Source organism: Amblyomma mixtum, chromosome 2 (assembly GCF_055824585.1).
Source record: "Amblyomma mixtum isolate Tamu chromosome 2, ASM5582458v1, whole genome shotgun sequence".
Taxonomy (NCBI): domain Eukaryota; kingdom Metazoa; phylum Arthropoda; class Arachnida; order Ixodida; family Ixodidae; genus Amblyomma; species Amblyomma mixtum.
In genome coordinates, this window is record NC_143013.1 from 133,885,472 (window position 1) to 133,900,934 (window position 15,463).

At 47.3% G+C, this 15,463-nt stretch overlaps 1 protein-coding gene across 1 annotated transcript in view; it reads right to left on the minus strand.

Moving 5' to 3' along the window:
* Positions 1-15,463, minus strand: part of LOC149360960 (focadhesin) — a 156,642-nt gene that overhangs the window by 51,006 nt on the left and 90,173 nt on the right. The window contains exons 23-27 of the mRNA XM_089572564.1: positions 11,832-11,905; positions 10,573-10,723; positions 5,990-6,106; positions 4,051-4,173; positions 317-403 (exon numbers count right to left, since the gene is read on the minus strand). Coding sequence (XP_089428690.1) covers positions 317-403; positions 4,051-4,173; positions 5,990-6,106; positions 10,573-10,723; positions 11,832-11,905 — 552 coding nt within the window. The remainder of the gene's footprint in view (positions 1-316; positions 404-4,050; positions 4,174-5,989; positions 6,107-10,572; positions 10,724-11,831; positions 11,906-15,463) is intronic.

A 15,463-nucleotide genomic window follows, 5' to 3' on the forward strand; every position in this document is an offset into this window, starting at 1 on the left:
CGCTAGGCTATGTCGCACCCCTCTCTCCTACCCTCCTCCCTCACCAGCTCTGAGCGAACACCTATGCCAATGCTGCACATACGGGGGTTCCCCCCATTAGCAGCTGTCACTACCATGTCTTTTTGTGGGGCTCGAAGAAACACAAAGTGCCTTCACAAATGGCTACTGCGCGTCACTGCGGCTTGCTGCTTGCTCATGGACACACTGCTTGGACACTGTTTGGACAGGGTCACTTCCAGGGAGGGCATGCAGGCCTCCATCCCACGTGTGCCAACGCCACAAAGAGGCTGCGGCAAAGCACAGCTGACCGACTCACCTCAGTGCTAACCAGCAGAGGGCCGCTGGCCCCCAGCATCACGCAGAGTCCTCGCAGTGCTGCCAGTCGGCTCAGCGTCGGCTGATTCTGCACCAGCAGGAACACACATCAGCCAGCGCCTGCAGCAGCCTAGTGCAAAAGCAGTTCTGTGACAACATACTACAAAGGTTAGGGAAAAATTACTCTCAAAATTTGAGGGCACAGGATAGTGACGACAATGTGCTCATCGCTCACAAACTCGTTTCTGTTCTACATTGCAGTGCATCACTTTGCTGGAAACATGTCTTCCGTCCGAATCTTCAGCGATTTCACCGGTGACGCAGCTATCGGCCCTGAGTTCTGTCCATGATGGTGTGCACTATCCAACCCACCTGGATAACGGCATCCCTCCCATCAGTGGCTGGCCAACAGCATCGTCACCGGCCGTACCATTAGAAGACTACAAAAGCATCAAAGATCCAGGTTCCACCTCAGTAATGCATGGGATAGAGCTGAAAATGTGTTCATCGCTCACCAATCCATTTGCGTTCAAGTACACACAGGTTAGCAAACAACCATCACTTTTTCGCAAACGATTGAACAATCTGATTGAACAATCTTTTTTTGCTGCTTATCTCGTGCCTGAGTGTGTTATTTGTGTTTCTATGACTGTGTACTACTGGCAAAGAAGTTACTGATTTGTGGTGACACTGAGGTGAATCCCAGATCTCCCAATGCTCCTAACGCACAGTATAACCTACTGCTTACAAGAATCAGCGATGTGTCATGGGTGCGCTAGGTGATTTTAAACGGAAACAAGAGGCGTTCGCTAAAACCGTGTCTGATTTAACAAACAGGCTAAGGTAAAGTCCCTCACTGATAATTTTGAAAACTCGCCACCCATGGCCGAAATTGACGAAGCAGTTGAGGAAGCAGTCAAAAATGAGAACAGTGCCCTTACTTATCCCACCTTGACGACCTTGAGGATTGGCCAAGAAGGAATAACCTTCTCTTCTACGGGATGCCTGATAGTCTCGCAGAGACATGGGCTGAGTCTGAAACCTGACTGTCATAGCATCTTAGAGGCCTGTACCAAAGGCCCTCGGCACTCAGCTGGAAGACATGTTGTTTGTCATGCGAGTAAGTAGCGCAACCAGTTCGTTGCTGGTGCTTTTGGAGCACTACGTGCATCAAATGACAATCGCCCCATTTAGGCCAGATGGCATGGGTAAAGTAGTCGATAAAAAGTTACGCTACAGTATGACCAGCACTCATACAACCATTTCAAATTGAATTTGCCCTCTTATGACCAATAGCGGACAGAAACACAGCATCGTATCCGTGATACAGAACCCATGGAAAAATTTTGTGAGATGCGTCGGACTTTGAAAAACACTGATGGGATCGGTGCGGCATACCTGCAAAAATGTACTGGGCCCATCCAAAGTACTGTGTTTAGCATTAGGCTTTGTTATTTTACTTTTCTTTCCTCAACAAGGCCATGGGCATCCATGAGTCCAGTTTTGTGGGGTCGCTGTGGTTCTTAGTCACTGCAAAAATTTGTCTCAACTAGAAGAGACGCAAAACACTTCGAAACACTGAATCCTATGAGAAACCAACCAATTGTTCTCGAACTGTTCATCTTATCCGAGAAGTCATCTAAAATAGTTTTCCAAAATGGGAATCTATTGCATATCTTAGTCACCAGAATTTTAAAAAGGATGATAGGAACTACAAAAACCGAACAGCTCACATACACCTGAAGGAAAGGCTGTGCCTGTGCTCGGTTTCATTAGAGTAAAACCTTGTTAACTTAAACTTCAAGGGACTGAAAAAAATAATCAAATTATCGAATGACCTCAAAAAAACTAACAAGAACCGGTAAATTTATTTGGTGAAAGAGTGGGAAATAGTGGTTTGCATTAAAGATAAGAATGGTGCAACAATGACTATTTTTCTCATTTCCATCAATGCTTTATTGCATGCATACTGCCAGGAGCGTCTTAGCGCTTTGGAGCACCAAAGACCAGCTATGCGCCAATCAGCACCTGAAACAGCAAGCAGCTGGGCTCGACTGGCTGATGTGAGCTGGCGTGAAGATCAAAAAAGCGAAACCGAAATTATGCAGTGTGACTGTTCTTGGAGATGGGGCCGTCCATTCGTAGTCTCGCCTGTCGTTGCACACATCAGAGGTGTGCGAGCAGCTCTGCAGCATAGAATTCAGGTTTGAGTAGGGCTATTGGGCCAATCACTTGCCGTGCCAGTCATACCTGGGCACAGCATTCATTCAGGAGCCCGTTCAAATTAACCAACCGGTGCGAGACCCATCATAGCATTCGAACTAGCGAACATATAACGCTATAGAGTTATATCGGTGTTGGCCGGGACAGCGTCAACCGCTCAAATTATCCGGATCTTTGATTTCATGGGGTTTGAATCAACAAGCTTTCGCTTATAAGCTAGATGGATGCTCACAGCTGAGGACTAAACTTGAAACTAGCAATATAACACGTACGACTTAAATAAAATGGGGAGAAAGAAAGAGCCATTTATAGCAAACATCAGGACAAAAAGTTAGTGCAGCAACTCTCACTACCCTGTTCACCTGCGTAACCAGAAGCAATGGTTGACTACATGCTTCCCCACTTCTTGCTCATCTTTTGTAAACAAGACGACTTGCCTTGCAGAAGCTTTATGTGTGGTAACTGCTCCTTAAAACGATGAACAACAGGGAATACCGTATAAACGCGTGCAAGGGCCGCACTTTTTTTCCCAGATTTGAGGGCCACTTTTCGGGGTGCGGCCCATACGCACGATGTGAAAAAAAAATTTTTTACAAGTAAAAACACACCAATCTATGAATGAGCAGCACTTGTTCTACATTCAATCATCACTCGCAGAATCTTCCGACTCTGAGCTGATGCTGTGCTCTGCTGCATGCTCATCTCACAAGAAGTCACGCAGCATGTCTGCTGTCAACGCGTAGCCATTGTTCCGCCCTTTCATCACATAGCAGAGCAGCTCTTCTTCCAGTTTGGGAAACCTTGCACTGCTTGCCTCGGAAAGCGCGCTTTTTGCGGTTTGTGTTCCTCAATGCATCCTTTCGGTTGCACCATCGTCGGACGCACTTTTTGGCCACATCGATTTCCTGCCTGCTGCACGCTTGCCGTGTCCGAGAGCAAGCTCCCAGCCGTGTAGCTATTAAGGTGCTTGCCCATTGTGCTAAAATTGCAATGCTCGGCGGCCTCTGACTAAAGTGAACTAGAATGGGGTTAGTGGGCTCACTACGCGGCGGCTCCATGGGGAGCGGTGAAGACGGAAATGTCGACAGCCTGCCGCGGTAGACTTCACGGTAAGGTTCATCATAGCGCTGTGTACACTGTAGGCCCTCATTGGTCTGTCTTGCATTGCTGTGCGCATTCTTCATGTGTAATTTTCTGCTTTTCTTCAGATATGGTGACAGCTTTTCTGTTTGGGCTGCCATACAAAGTGAAGTAGGGTAGTACATGGGAATTTTTATTTTTTTTTTTAGGTTACACTACCCATGTTTGTATGTGTGTGCATTACACACTTTTACCCTCTTCAATGCAACAGCCCAAAGCGGCAGCTGCTTTTGTAAAGACTGACTTACACACCCATGCTGCCCACACTGTTATGTACAACGAGGCAAAACGAGGCACATGGAAGATGTCGGAGTGACTCCACGCCCTAAGGGACCACACGAGGCACCTCGGCACACACACGTGCCCACTTGCCTGTGAGAGCAGCGTGTCCGTCCAGTGGGGCAGCAGGGAGGCCCACAGCAGGGGGCCCTTGGGGTGGGCCCTCTCCACCAGGGTGCGCACAAGCAGTCCCACCGCCAGGGCCGTGCCCTGGCACTGCACCCACACACACACACACTCGTTCACAACAGATTCGGGGGGGGGGGGGGGGGGGGAAGCTCTCTCTGCCCTGACTTTCCTATTTTTTTTTTCACTTCATCATCATCATCAGCCTGACAATGGCAAATGCAGGGAAAACACCTCTCCCATGTCTCTCCAACTAACCCTGTCCTTTGCCAGTTCTGGCCACAGTGTCCCCGCAAACTTCTTAATCTCATCCACCCACCTAACTTTCTGCCGCCCCCTGCTATGCTTGCCTACTCTTGGAATCCACTCTGTTACCCTTAAGGACCAGTGGTTACCTTGCCTCCGCATTACATGCCCTGTCCAAGCCCATTTCTTCTTGATTTTGACAAGGACATCATTGCTCACGCATGTTCCCTGACCCACTCTGCCCTCTTCCTGTCTATTAACGTTACACCTTTATCTTTATTTTTATTCACATAATAATGCAGACCTCATGTGGTCCGAGCAGGAAGGGCAGATAACAGGGCATATTTACAAACGCCATAAAGTTAGTACATAGACAAAAGGTTTGACACATGACACAATAGAGAGAAACAAGTCAAAGGAAATACATTGCACATCAATTTGCACATCAAAATTCACTGCTAAGAGTTCTTTCAAAACTCTCACTTGAGACAATCTCTTCAGGCAGTGCATTCCACTCGTTTATTGTGTGCAGAAAGTATGAGTATTTAAGCGAGTTTGTTTTCACGAAATGTGGTGTTAGGGCATGGGTATGCGTGGTCCTCAATTTAAGCTGAACCCTCTTCATTATCCTCCACATTTCAGCCCCAAGGTAAGTAACGTTAAAATGTAGTAGTGTGCACCTTTATTGTGAAGACTTTTAAAAATTTTCTTGCTTCAACCGCTGGCTCGTTTATGCTGAAACTGTGCCCAGAACTTGGGTATTGCGGTAACTTTTGCCTCATAGTAAGATTGTCAACAGTACTTACCTGATTCAGCTGTGCATGATGCAAACCCATAACTGTCTGCTTCGAAATCAATGAGCCGAAAGCCACCAACTATGGGTTTTCGCTGAAAGGCGTTAGTGGCGCCATCTGGTATTTGCATAGGAAAACACAACATGAAGGGTGCCAAGGTCAGCATTTCCAGCTGTGTAATTCCTTTGATGGCACCACTGCCGCCCTTTGCGGCAATCCGGCACTGGTGGCTTTCAGTTCGTCGATCTCAGCGCAGACGATTACAGAGTTGCATCATTCGCGGCTGAATGAAGCAAGTATTGTAAAACTTGCATGAGACAAAAGTTATCACAATAAGCAAACTCTGTGTTCAGTTTTATCGCAAATGAGCCAGCGGTTGATGCGAGAAAATTTTTCTGAGTCTTCACAATAAAGATGCACAGTGCTGTACAGCTGTTACATACTTCTCTCCTGAGCGATACTGGTAACCCATCAATGCTGTCGCATCATACCCTTAAGGCAGAACTTAAGTGCCTCTCCAGTTTTTACTGCATTTACCCAATTCTAGCACGCATACTTTTTCATGAAGACTGAGCCTCCAAAAGGCATGCTCACCATCATCGGACACAGAACAAAAACCCCACTACAAAGAGCCCCGGCATCACTGCTATCACAAGTTGGCAGCTAAACCTTCTTGCGCTGGCATTTGGCACCTTCCTTTTCAGTGGTAGGGCTCGAGTGCCCTTTTCAGACTCGTCAATAATCCTGAAAATTCGCACATTCCTGTCTCTTCTTCCACAGTCAATCCCAAGTGCTTGCACTTGCTTTCCACATGATATATACGGCCCCTGATCTAGTGAGAGGCACAGGCTGTGCTGGGTCATCACCTGTGGGTCCTCCTGACGCCTCTTCTCAAACCAGAGCAGCAGCTCTTCCACGTTGGACAGTGAGAGCAGACCCTGGGCTGCACTGCACACCACCAGGCTGGTGCACACACACCGCACCTGCACTCCCAAGGGAATTTTAATCATAACATCAAAGCAACCACCTCGAGACAAATAAAATTCTTTGCAAGGTGCAGTTACGGCATTATTTTTTTTTTCAAGTTAAGCAGAGCTTCTGGACACAGGTCTTCCATCATCCTCATGCGGGTGCATACAGTGAATTGCTGTGTACCCACATTGCTCTTTTGCTCATTTCTGTGGCCTTATCGTGGTAGACAACTTAGAAAGCAGTATATTTTGGCGCTCTGGGCAGCAGCGGTGATAGTAAAGCATGGGAGGTTTTGGAGGCATACCACATAAGAAAAAGAGGAAGAAGTTGTGTCAGCGATACATCTGTGAACCTTTTTAAAGCTGAGATTTCATACCTTGAACGGTTCTGTTGATTGCACATCAGGTTTTTTTTCTGTGCATGCCTAGGTTTCTGTATATTTGCTCACTTTTCAGAAATTAAAGTCAGATGAAGTGTGTGCTTGTCCTACGTTGTATGGGCATGTTTTTCAAGAAATATGGGTCGACTTATATTCGAATAAATTTTTTTTATTTCATGGCGAGCCCAATGTATAGGGGTCGACCTATATTCGTTGTCGACCTATATGCGAGTAAATACGGCAGCCCCTAGCAAACGCCATCAAGGGGTTCTCAAACTCGGTGGTGCAGAGTTCCATTAAAGAGCTTTCTGGGTTCCCGGAGCACCTAAATCTATGCATGTCTTAACTCCGCCCTCCCTTTTACGTACTTTATTTTGAGATTATTCACAGTGTAAATGCTTTAAGCAGCCTCGTGTCTCGCGTTACTTCCTTTCTGTGTTGGCATTCCCTTCTGGCTGTTTGAAAGATCATTAACTGAATTTGGGCATTTTAGAGCGCAGCTCTTAGGTGTCCATCCCCATGTAGCGCGGCGTGACTTGTTGTCGGCGTAACCAGGCGCACAGTAAGGCAGCGATGCCGAAGGGAGTGCAAGGAGGAAAGCAGAGGAGGAGGGCACGACGGTTGTGCAACGGTGAGCCCAAGTACTGCTCACCAAGTGACTTCATCGGTAATGTCTGTGTCGCTCGCCAGAGATGTCGTCAGAGCAGCGCATGCTGTAAACATGCTGGTCGTTCGCCCGAGGTGAGGCTTATAGGCGGCAAAATGCTGTGTGTGCTGCCCAAGTCTAAACCCAGAGCCACCTCCATTTGGCACTGCGTGTTCCATATGCAGTTGCCTACAGTCAGAGTACCGCAGCAGCTGCGCTCAAAAATCACATTACCAAGAGGCGTAACCGTTGCCTAATTATTTTGAGAGCCTGTGAACCTGCTTGCCCTTTTTTACATCCCCTTTAGGCAGAAATAGACAAAAGCCAAGATAAGTGGGACTCCTAAGCCCCTTCGGAAAGCTGCTCGTGTATACAGTCACTAAAAAGAGAACACCTGAAAGGGACAGTGAGGACAGCACTATTGATATTTTTTTTACAGCAAAATCCGATAGTTTGGCACTTTATGGCTTTGTTGCCACTTGGCCGGCAGCGAAAGATGCATTTATTTCCAAGAAATATGGATTCGAAGTTGAAAAAGTTTTTCCCGCCGCTCTGATTCAAACTTGGGATTCGTCTATGACGACACAGGACTAAGAGACGTGAACATGACGTGCACGTGACGTAACGCAGACTCCGTGATTTCTGGCACCAGCATAGCGGCCCAGCAGCAGCCGAAAAGAAAGCTACCGCCGGCCGCACGTTGAAGGCATCTATCGGCTATTGCGGCCGTCGCTACAGTCGCTTCGATTACGTTTGCACTGGCGTTTTGCCAGCGTTACGATGGATCTTGTTCTCGAAGTCGTCAACGAAGTTCTCGCAAATAGACACCTTTAGCATACCGTGTACCTTGTTACCGCTAGCGGAATACCGGGAGCCCGCCTACCGCCGGAAAACAGGCGCTGATTTGTCCCGATGTTCAGGAGCGCGCGTAGCAGCCGGGCACGTGGCGCCATCTGGCGACGTCAAGGAGATTTGCGCATGCATTGGCTGCGCCTCAGGGATTTGTGGCTTCTCGGGTCCTAGAGTTGCTAGAACCATTGGTTCTAGCAACACTGTTTTGTCCTATGACGTCATCACGCTTGTACTTGCCTGTGGCAAGTACAAGCGTGTGGTACTTGTACCTGTGGCAGCGATACCTGTATTTTGGTTCTTGCTCTTTTCTACGTCACAAGAGCTTTGTTGTCAGTATGAGTGGCGTTTTTGTAATCAGGAGCTGGTATTCTGTCGATACAAGCCAACTTCAATTTCTCCTCAGTGTCCCTTGAACTATGCGATGCACAAGGTGTTTCAGCAGACTCCAGGTAGTATACCTGCAAATGGGCTTTCGAGGCTAAAAAAAAAATTTCCTTCAAAATACTAGCGTGACTCTGGCAGACATCAAAAATCCAAAAATTGGTAAGCTTGTTACTAGAAATCTTATGGAACATGTTTCAACTGTATCAACACTAAGCGCCTCACTGTGTCGGACATCTGTGGGGGTTACATCTGTAGGTGGTTGGACATCTGAAAGTAGGCCATATATTGCACTTCTAGGTGTGAGAAATTCTGGCCATCTAGATGCGTTTCCCTATGCTTTTCTTGGTACCAAAGACTGCTTTCTTGTTTCATATACTGCATATAAGTCCTAACAGCCCCTGCATCTCCATCATTTCTGTAGCAGGAAGAAGGGGGTCTCAGTTTTGGCCATCCTGATGCCCCCCCAGCAGCACAGGAGGGATTTAAATCAGCTGCTCAATTTCCAGGTTAGATCCCATTCCATGTGGCACTTACAGTTAAAAAAAAATTGGCAGATGATTACGAGAGTCGGTAATGCAAAGTTTGGGCACAGCCCTTCACACAGCCACCTGCCATTGATGGCGTGCAACGCTGCTAGAAACCCTCCGGTATCTTCTCGGGCAGCCAAGTTCCAGGTTGCTTTTGCTCTGCTACTTAGACAACTGATTACGCCGACAACACCGACAATGCTGACGCCAACGCGGAATGCAGGAACGGGTACCTATGAGCAGTGCTCTAAAAGGGACACCCCACACCCACCGCTACGGATGGCCTGACATAGGTGAACACACTCAATGTTATGCTATGCTGAACACAAACATCCTCTACAGACTTCGTGAAATCGTACCAGCCATCTAAAATGATCTGCCTATGCCTTCCTTGGTGTCAAACTTTGCTGGCTCCTGTTACATATTACACTGGCAGATAGGGAGATTGGCTCATCTCCATTCATTGAAAGGAGGTGTTAAGCCCCGGTAAACAGAATTACACAGCGTGGGCACAGAGTGTGGCCTTTTTCTGGCCTCAAGGGTGCCACTAATGTGCTGTCTGAGAGCTCAGCGCGCAGTAATTACTCGAATGTAATGTGGGACTTTTTTCAAGATTTTTTCCTGTTAAAGTCTATCCTACCGTTGTCATTGAATACCATAATTCAACTGCTCTAAAGAAGTGCCGCGGTGCAGCCATTTTGAAGCAATCACAAATCGGTTTCGGTTTCCACAGTTTTGCGATGTTACGCTAACAACATGAGTACCACGGAAGCCAAATCCCAATCCTCCAAAGTCAGAACATCATTCTTTGTGTTTGTTGGGATCCGTGCCTATTGAGTCGTGGTGCTGTGCTCTTTATATGTGGTGTCATTCACAATGTGGTTGCTTTAACTGTTGCTTCTCGCTGCATGCCATGAATTTGCAACACCGGAAAACTAATGGCTAGGAAAGCGGTAGCAACACCAGTGCTGTCTATGCCGGAGAAGATGCCTCATTAAAGGTGCCCTGAAGAGGAATCTGAACTCGTATTTTTACCACTGGAACTTGATCTACACGTTATAAGCGTTCTTGGAAACTTCGAACTACAGCCCTGTGCAGCCGATTTCCCTAATTTAAATCGTATTAATGTCAGGCTCCCGCGTTTCTTTTTTTTAATTCTCCGCAAACGGTGGGAGGAGCCGACCAACCTTTCACCCAGTCCCATGCTGGCTTGCCGCTCTGCCATCGGCGGAGTGATACGAAGCGATTGACAAAAGCAAGGAGGCCATGCGTATTTTTATTTCTGTTTTGCAGCTATGCAGTCTCTGACTAGACCTATTTATTCACAGAAGCCTAAAAGAAACAAAATAAAAGCAAAAGCATAGTTGCCACGCGACTGCCTGAAAGGCACTCCATGCGTTGGTCGACCCCTCCCGTCGTATGCGGGGAATTAAAAATAAAAAAAGGCAGGAGCCGGACATTAACCCGATTTAAATAGAGAAATCGGCCGCACAGCGCAATAAATCGAGGTTTCTAAGAATGCTGGGAGCGTGTAGATCGTGTTCCCGCAGCAAAAAGACGAGTTTAGATTCCTTTTCAGTGCACCTTTAAGTTATCCCCATTAAAAGCTTGCCCTGGATGGACCAGAGGAAGCAGCTGTTAGACGTCACACGCCAAAGTGACCTGGTGGAGATGTCTCAAGTGACCCACCTCGAAGGAGCAGGCATCTGGGTCGGCCGCGTGCAGGTCCTGACAGAAGCGGGTGCAGCCATCAATCACCATTTGCTGCACCGCCTCATCGCCCCGTGGCACCCGGCCCAAGGAGCAGAGGCACAGCGCCAGGCACAGCAGCTGACCAGCCCTGTCACCAAAAAGGGAGGGAGGGCATGCACCGGGTCATGCCATCGGTGCGTGCGGCCCGCCGTCTGGAGCACTCAGTGCCGGCGGGTTTGTTTTTGTTCATCACCATCATCATCAGCCTGATTACGCCCACTGCAAGGCAAAGGCCTCTCCCATGCCTCTCCCGTTAACCCTGCCTTTCGCCAGCTGCGGCCACCGTATTCCCGCAAATTTCTTAATCTCATCCGCCCACCTAATTTTCTGCCGCCCCCTGCTACGCTTGCCTTCTCTTGGAGTCCACTCCGTTACCCTTAAGAACCAACGGTTATCTTGCCTTCGCATTACGTGCCCCACCCAAGCCCACTTCTTCCTCTTGATTTCGACTAGAATGTCATTAAACCACGTTTGTTCCCTCACCCACTCCGCCTGCTTCCGATCTCTTAACGTTAATTAGACCTATTGTTTTACTTTCCGTAGATCGCTGTGTTGTCCTCAATTTATGGTGAACCCTTTTCATTAGCCTCCACGTTCCTGCCCCACAGGTGTTTTAGCTGTGGCATACTGCAGAGCAAAGACAGGGCACTACCTGGGTGTGGCATCAAAATGAAACGTTGTCGCTGCCTCTTTGCCCACTGCTCTGACCAACTAAGCAAGTAAACAATGTGGTGCGCTTGCACTCATCACACTAGGAAGAAATAGAAAGAGCTTGTGGTACCAAAGTCTATCGCTGAAAGAATAGAAGAAACAAGTGTCCCTGTCTTCAGCTCTGCTTTGCTCAGTTTACATCGTGCACCAACTGGCCAGCCGGAATGCCCTCATCTGGTGCAGGGAGGTTTATGGAGGGCTCTGGAATTATTATATAATCTCCGTGAGGTTACTTAACATGCCCTGAAATTGCACAGTACATGGGCCTCCTTTGCATTTTGCCTCCATCGAAATGCAGCCGTGGCAGCTGGGACGTGACTGCAGGTCTCTGGGCTGAGCGGCTGAATGCCATGGCCCAGCAGAGAGGCAATGAAGATATACCAGAGGACACGCTGGAGGTTAGCTCGCACATTATGGCTCTCACATAGAACGTCAGGACAAAACCAAGTGACTTGAGCAACACGTTGTGACCAGCCATGACTCACTTGGGCTCGCACATGCTGTTCTGCAGGCAGGTAGACATCAACTCCTCGGCCACACGCAGAACCACGCACCGCACCTGCACAGCAATGGCCGCCCAGTGCAGTGCCAACTGTAGTACTCTGTGCCTCCATGCGAGCCTCACAAACTTCTCATGGGCACCGTTCATGTGCACTTTGATTGTATTTATTAATTTATACAAAATACCCTATAACGGCCCTCATGACTGATGGTTATTCCGTAAAGGGGGTGGAGGGCATGACAAGACAGTGAAACCACAAATACAACAACAACAACAACAAAAAAAGAAAACACATCGTGTCACATTTCAGTAAAAATGGTTACTGGTTACAATACATCAATCAAAGTGCGAAGGCAAAGTAAAAAAATAAGAGAAGCAAAAGCATGACCAGAGCAGCAGACAGTCAGAAATTAATACTAGCTGACACAAATTGATACAAACACCAGCATTCAAATCAAACAACAAGAATCATCATTAACAGAAATACTACAATGCAAATAGAACACAATGCATTGATATTATAACAGCATATGCAAGGAAGTTAAGCACTACTAGTTATGGTCGACATCACATTTTAAAATTCATCAGGATCAGTGGCAGCTGGAACAACATTACTGGAGCTGCCTGTTTCAGAGCATACATACAAGCATGCATAGAGCCCTGGTGCAGTTAAAATTGGTCCAGTGAAAAAAAATAAGAAACCAGTGCTGGTGACAAGAAATTAGTGACCTGGAGGAGTGAAAGAAAGGCATCAAGATCAGGCTCCAAAGAGTGATGACAAGTGCCCCAGTGCTATACGCTGCACAACTGATTGCCAAGATGGCTCATAGTGGAGCCAAGGAAAATGGCTGCCAACACCAAAGTCGTAGCGGGCTGTGCTTCATGGACGCTTGGGAAGGAAAGAAAAGAGGGCACGCTCAGTAATGCGGCTCAGTGGCAGCATCTGCAACAAGCAAAGGCCAATTTACATGGCATGTGCAGTGAAAACTACTTCGATATTTTTGGTGTTGAAACCTACTTCATCAGATTTCCAAAGAAACCCTTATTCTGCAACCTATGCAGTCTTAGGGGCTCCCATAAAAACATGAAAGAATGAAATTATTCTTGGAGTTCTGGGTCAACGCTGCTTTTCTCTACCATCTTCCAGCTCTCCTACTTGGCTTGGTTTGTTTGATCGTTGCCTAGCACAGCAGTGCTTTTATGCTGAAGCCTCAGATCAGGAGGGGTTCTCTGAAGATGATGATTCAAGAAATGTAGACGCTGGCTGTATGAACTGTTATAAGTTTGCAAACCTACCCTACACCCATTAGTTCTCTCATTTAGCATAATCACCTATCTGAGGAATATGTATGGTAGTTTCTGCAGCCAGCACCTATTTTCTACCTTTATTTTCACTACTATATTTAAAAACAAAAAAAAACATTATGCACCTACCATGTTATGGCAAGCACAATAAGAACCAGAGGAGTGGCACTCTTCATATGGTATAGTGCGCATGGCCCAGCAGTTCATTCTGCCGTGCAAACTTAGTGGTCCACCACCCAGAGCTCTGTTTGCGTGCCAAGCCTTCACTGGTCCACATGGTGCTAGCAGATGGACAGGCCACCTACAAGCGAGCAGCATTTGCCCTCTCGCACCACTGAAGGCCTACTGCTGCTCAACAACGGTTGCACTATGCCAAATACTAAGCCGAGCTGAGCGAGCTGCGGGCCACACTAACCACTGGATAACGGTCCTTTTTTTTGAGTTCTCACGAGTCACATTTTGAGATATCCAATTCCCCTATGTTATTCTTTCAAGATGAAACATATGACACCTCTCGGAGTTAATTAAGCAACTTGAAAAACATCTTGCTCAACCAATATTTTGAACCTTGTTAACTCAATCCCCATTAATTTGATCCCCGTTAATTCAGAAATTTGGTTAAATCAGACAACCGCTGTAATCCCACAAAACACCCAATAAAGTCTATAGCATCAGAAGCTCGTTAATTTGGTTGCCCCGGGGCTGGCGTCAGCTCATTTGGATGGGATCCCGAAGCGGTGCCGTGTCTAGGTGTGATTTGCTCAACAAGTATTCATCCAAATATTCATACTCAAGCATGAACTGTATGCGTATTACGTTGTTCCCATGCCCCTCTGACGTGCGTGCAACAATTCCACAGGCATGCTGACGACTGCCAGGCACCCCCTTCATCGATAAACCAAGAGATTTTGGCTGCATAGTTTCGTTTTTGGAGCTTTGCAGCCAGCCTGCGATGACAGTGGCTATTGGCCTCGCACATCAACCAGCCAGCCAAGCCTGCCGGTAGAACAATGTCGCCGTGTCGCTTATTTTATTATTATTATTTTTTTTTCAGTTTCGTTTTTCAAAGGCATCTTGCCATTCATGCGCCAATGCATGCTTCCCTCGCTTCCGTTCCTGTTCCGTCTCCATTCTTACAGCGGACCAAAACTCTGGGCTTGTGACTTGCTATTCGCACATTGTGCAGTGGAGCCTACGCATGTGCGACACCACATGCGAAAAAAGAACTCCAGTGCTACCATGTGGCACATGAAGGAAGCCACAGACACCCTTACCATTATGAAGCTGTCCTGGTCCCGCCATTCCTGACTGCATCCACGAATCAAAGTATGACGGAACGACGGAAAATCGCCAATGTGGCACAGTTTTTGAGATGTTCATAACGCAGGTTTTCATACAAACGTTTTTTGGAAGTTTGGGGAGGCCATTCGATAATCCAACATTTGGATAATTCGGACGTTCTTTTCCACTCCCTTGAAGTCAGAATTAACGACATTTTACTGTAAATGTGCGCGCACACCAACAAAGGCTTCATTTAAATGTGGGTATCGGTGATTTCTGAAATCAATGGCAAGCTGCGGTAACATCATTACCTAGCCAAAGAAAATTTGGAGTTCGCGGATTTAAGTAATTTAGTTAGTTGCATCAATGGTTTGCTGGCTCATTAGGATGGATGTATAGCAAAACCTCGTTAATTCAGACTTCAAGGGAATGAGAAACAATGTCCGAATTATCTGAATGTCAAGTTATCGAATGGCACCCCTAAAAACTGCCAAAAACCTTTTGCATGAAACTGAAATTTATTTAGCGGAAGCCTGGGCAATGGTAGTATTCTTTTAAGACAAAGACCGCACGACAACAGCAATTGCTTGGAGTTCTGTCGCATATTTTAATCCAAGCACGCTTTTGGGAGTTTTGGGAGTGGTGAAAGCAGAATTGCTGCATAATGGTAAGGGTCTCCATGGCTTCGTTCAGTGTCTAAAATGGTAGTGCTGGAGCTTGTTCGCTTGTGGCATTCAGTCACTGCGGCTCACCGCATACACTGGCGGAGGAAAACAATTCTTGAGGCTATTTACAGGAGAGAGTGGGGACTGGCCTTAAGGGCCAGCCCCTTACAAATTCTAGGAGGGGGTCCCTGGTGCGGGACCCCTGTGGCTTCCACAGCAGCTCAGGTCCTAGCGACGAGGGCTCTTTAGCTCTCTAACGTAGAGCAGCCGAGCAGGGCAGCCTCCCAGCTCTCTCGGGTAGGTGAGGGGAAAGGGGGGTAAGCAGGGTTAGAGGGGCGTGCCCACACCACGTGGTACACGTCCG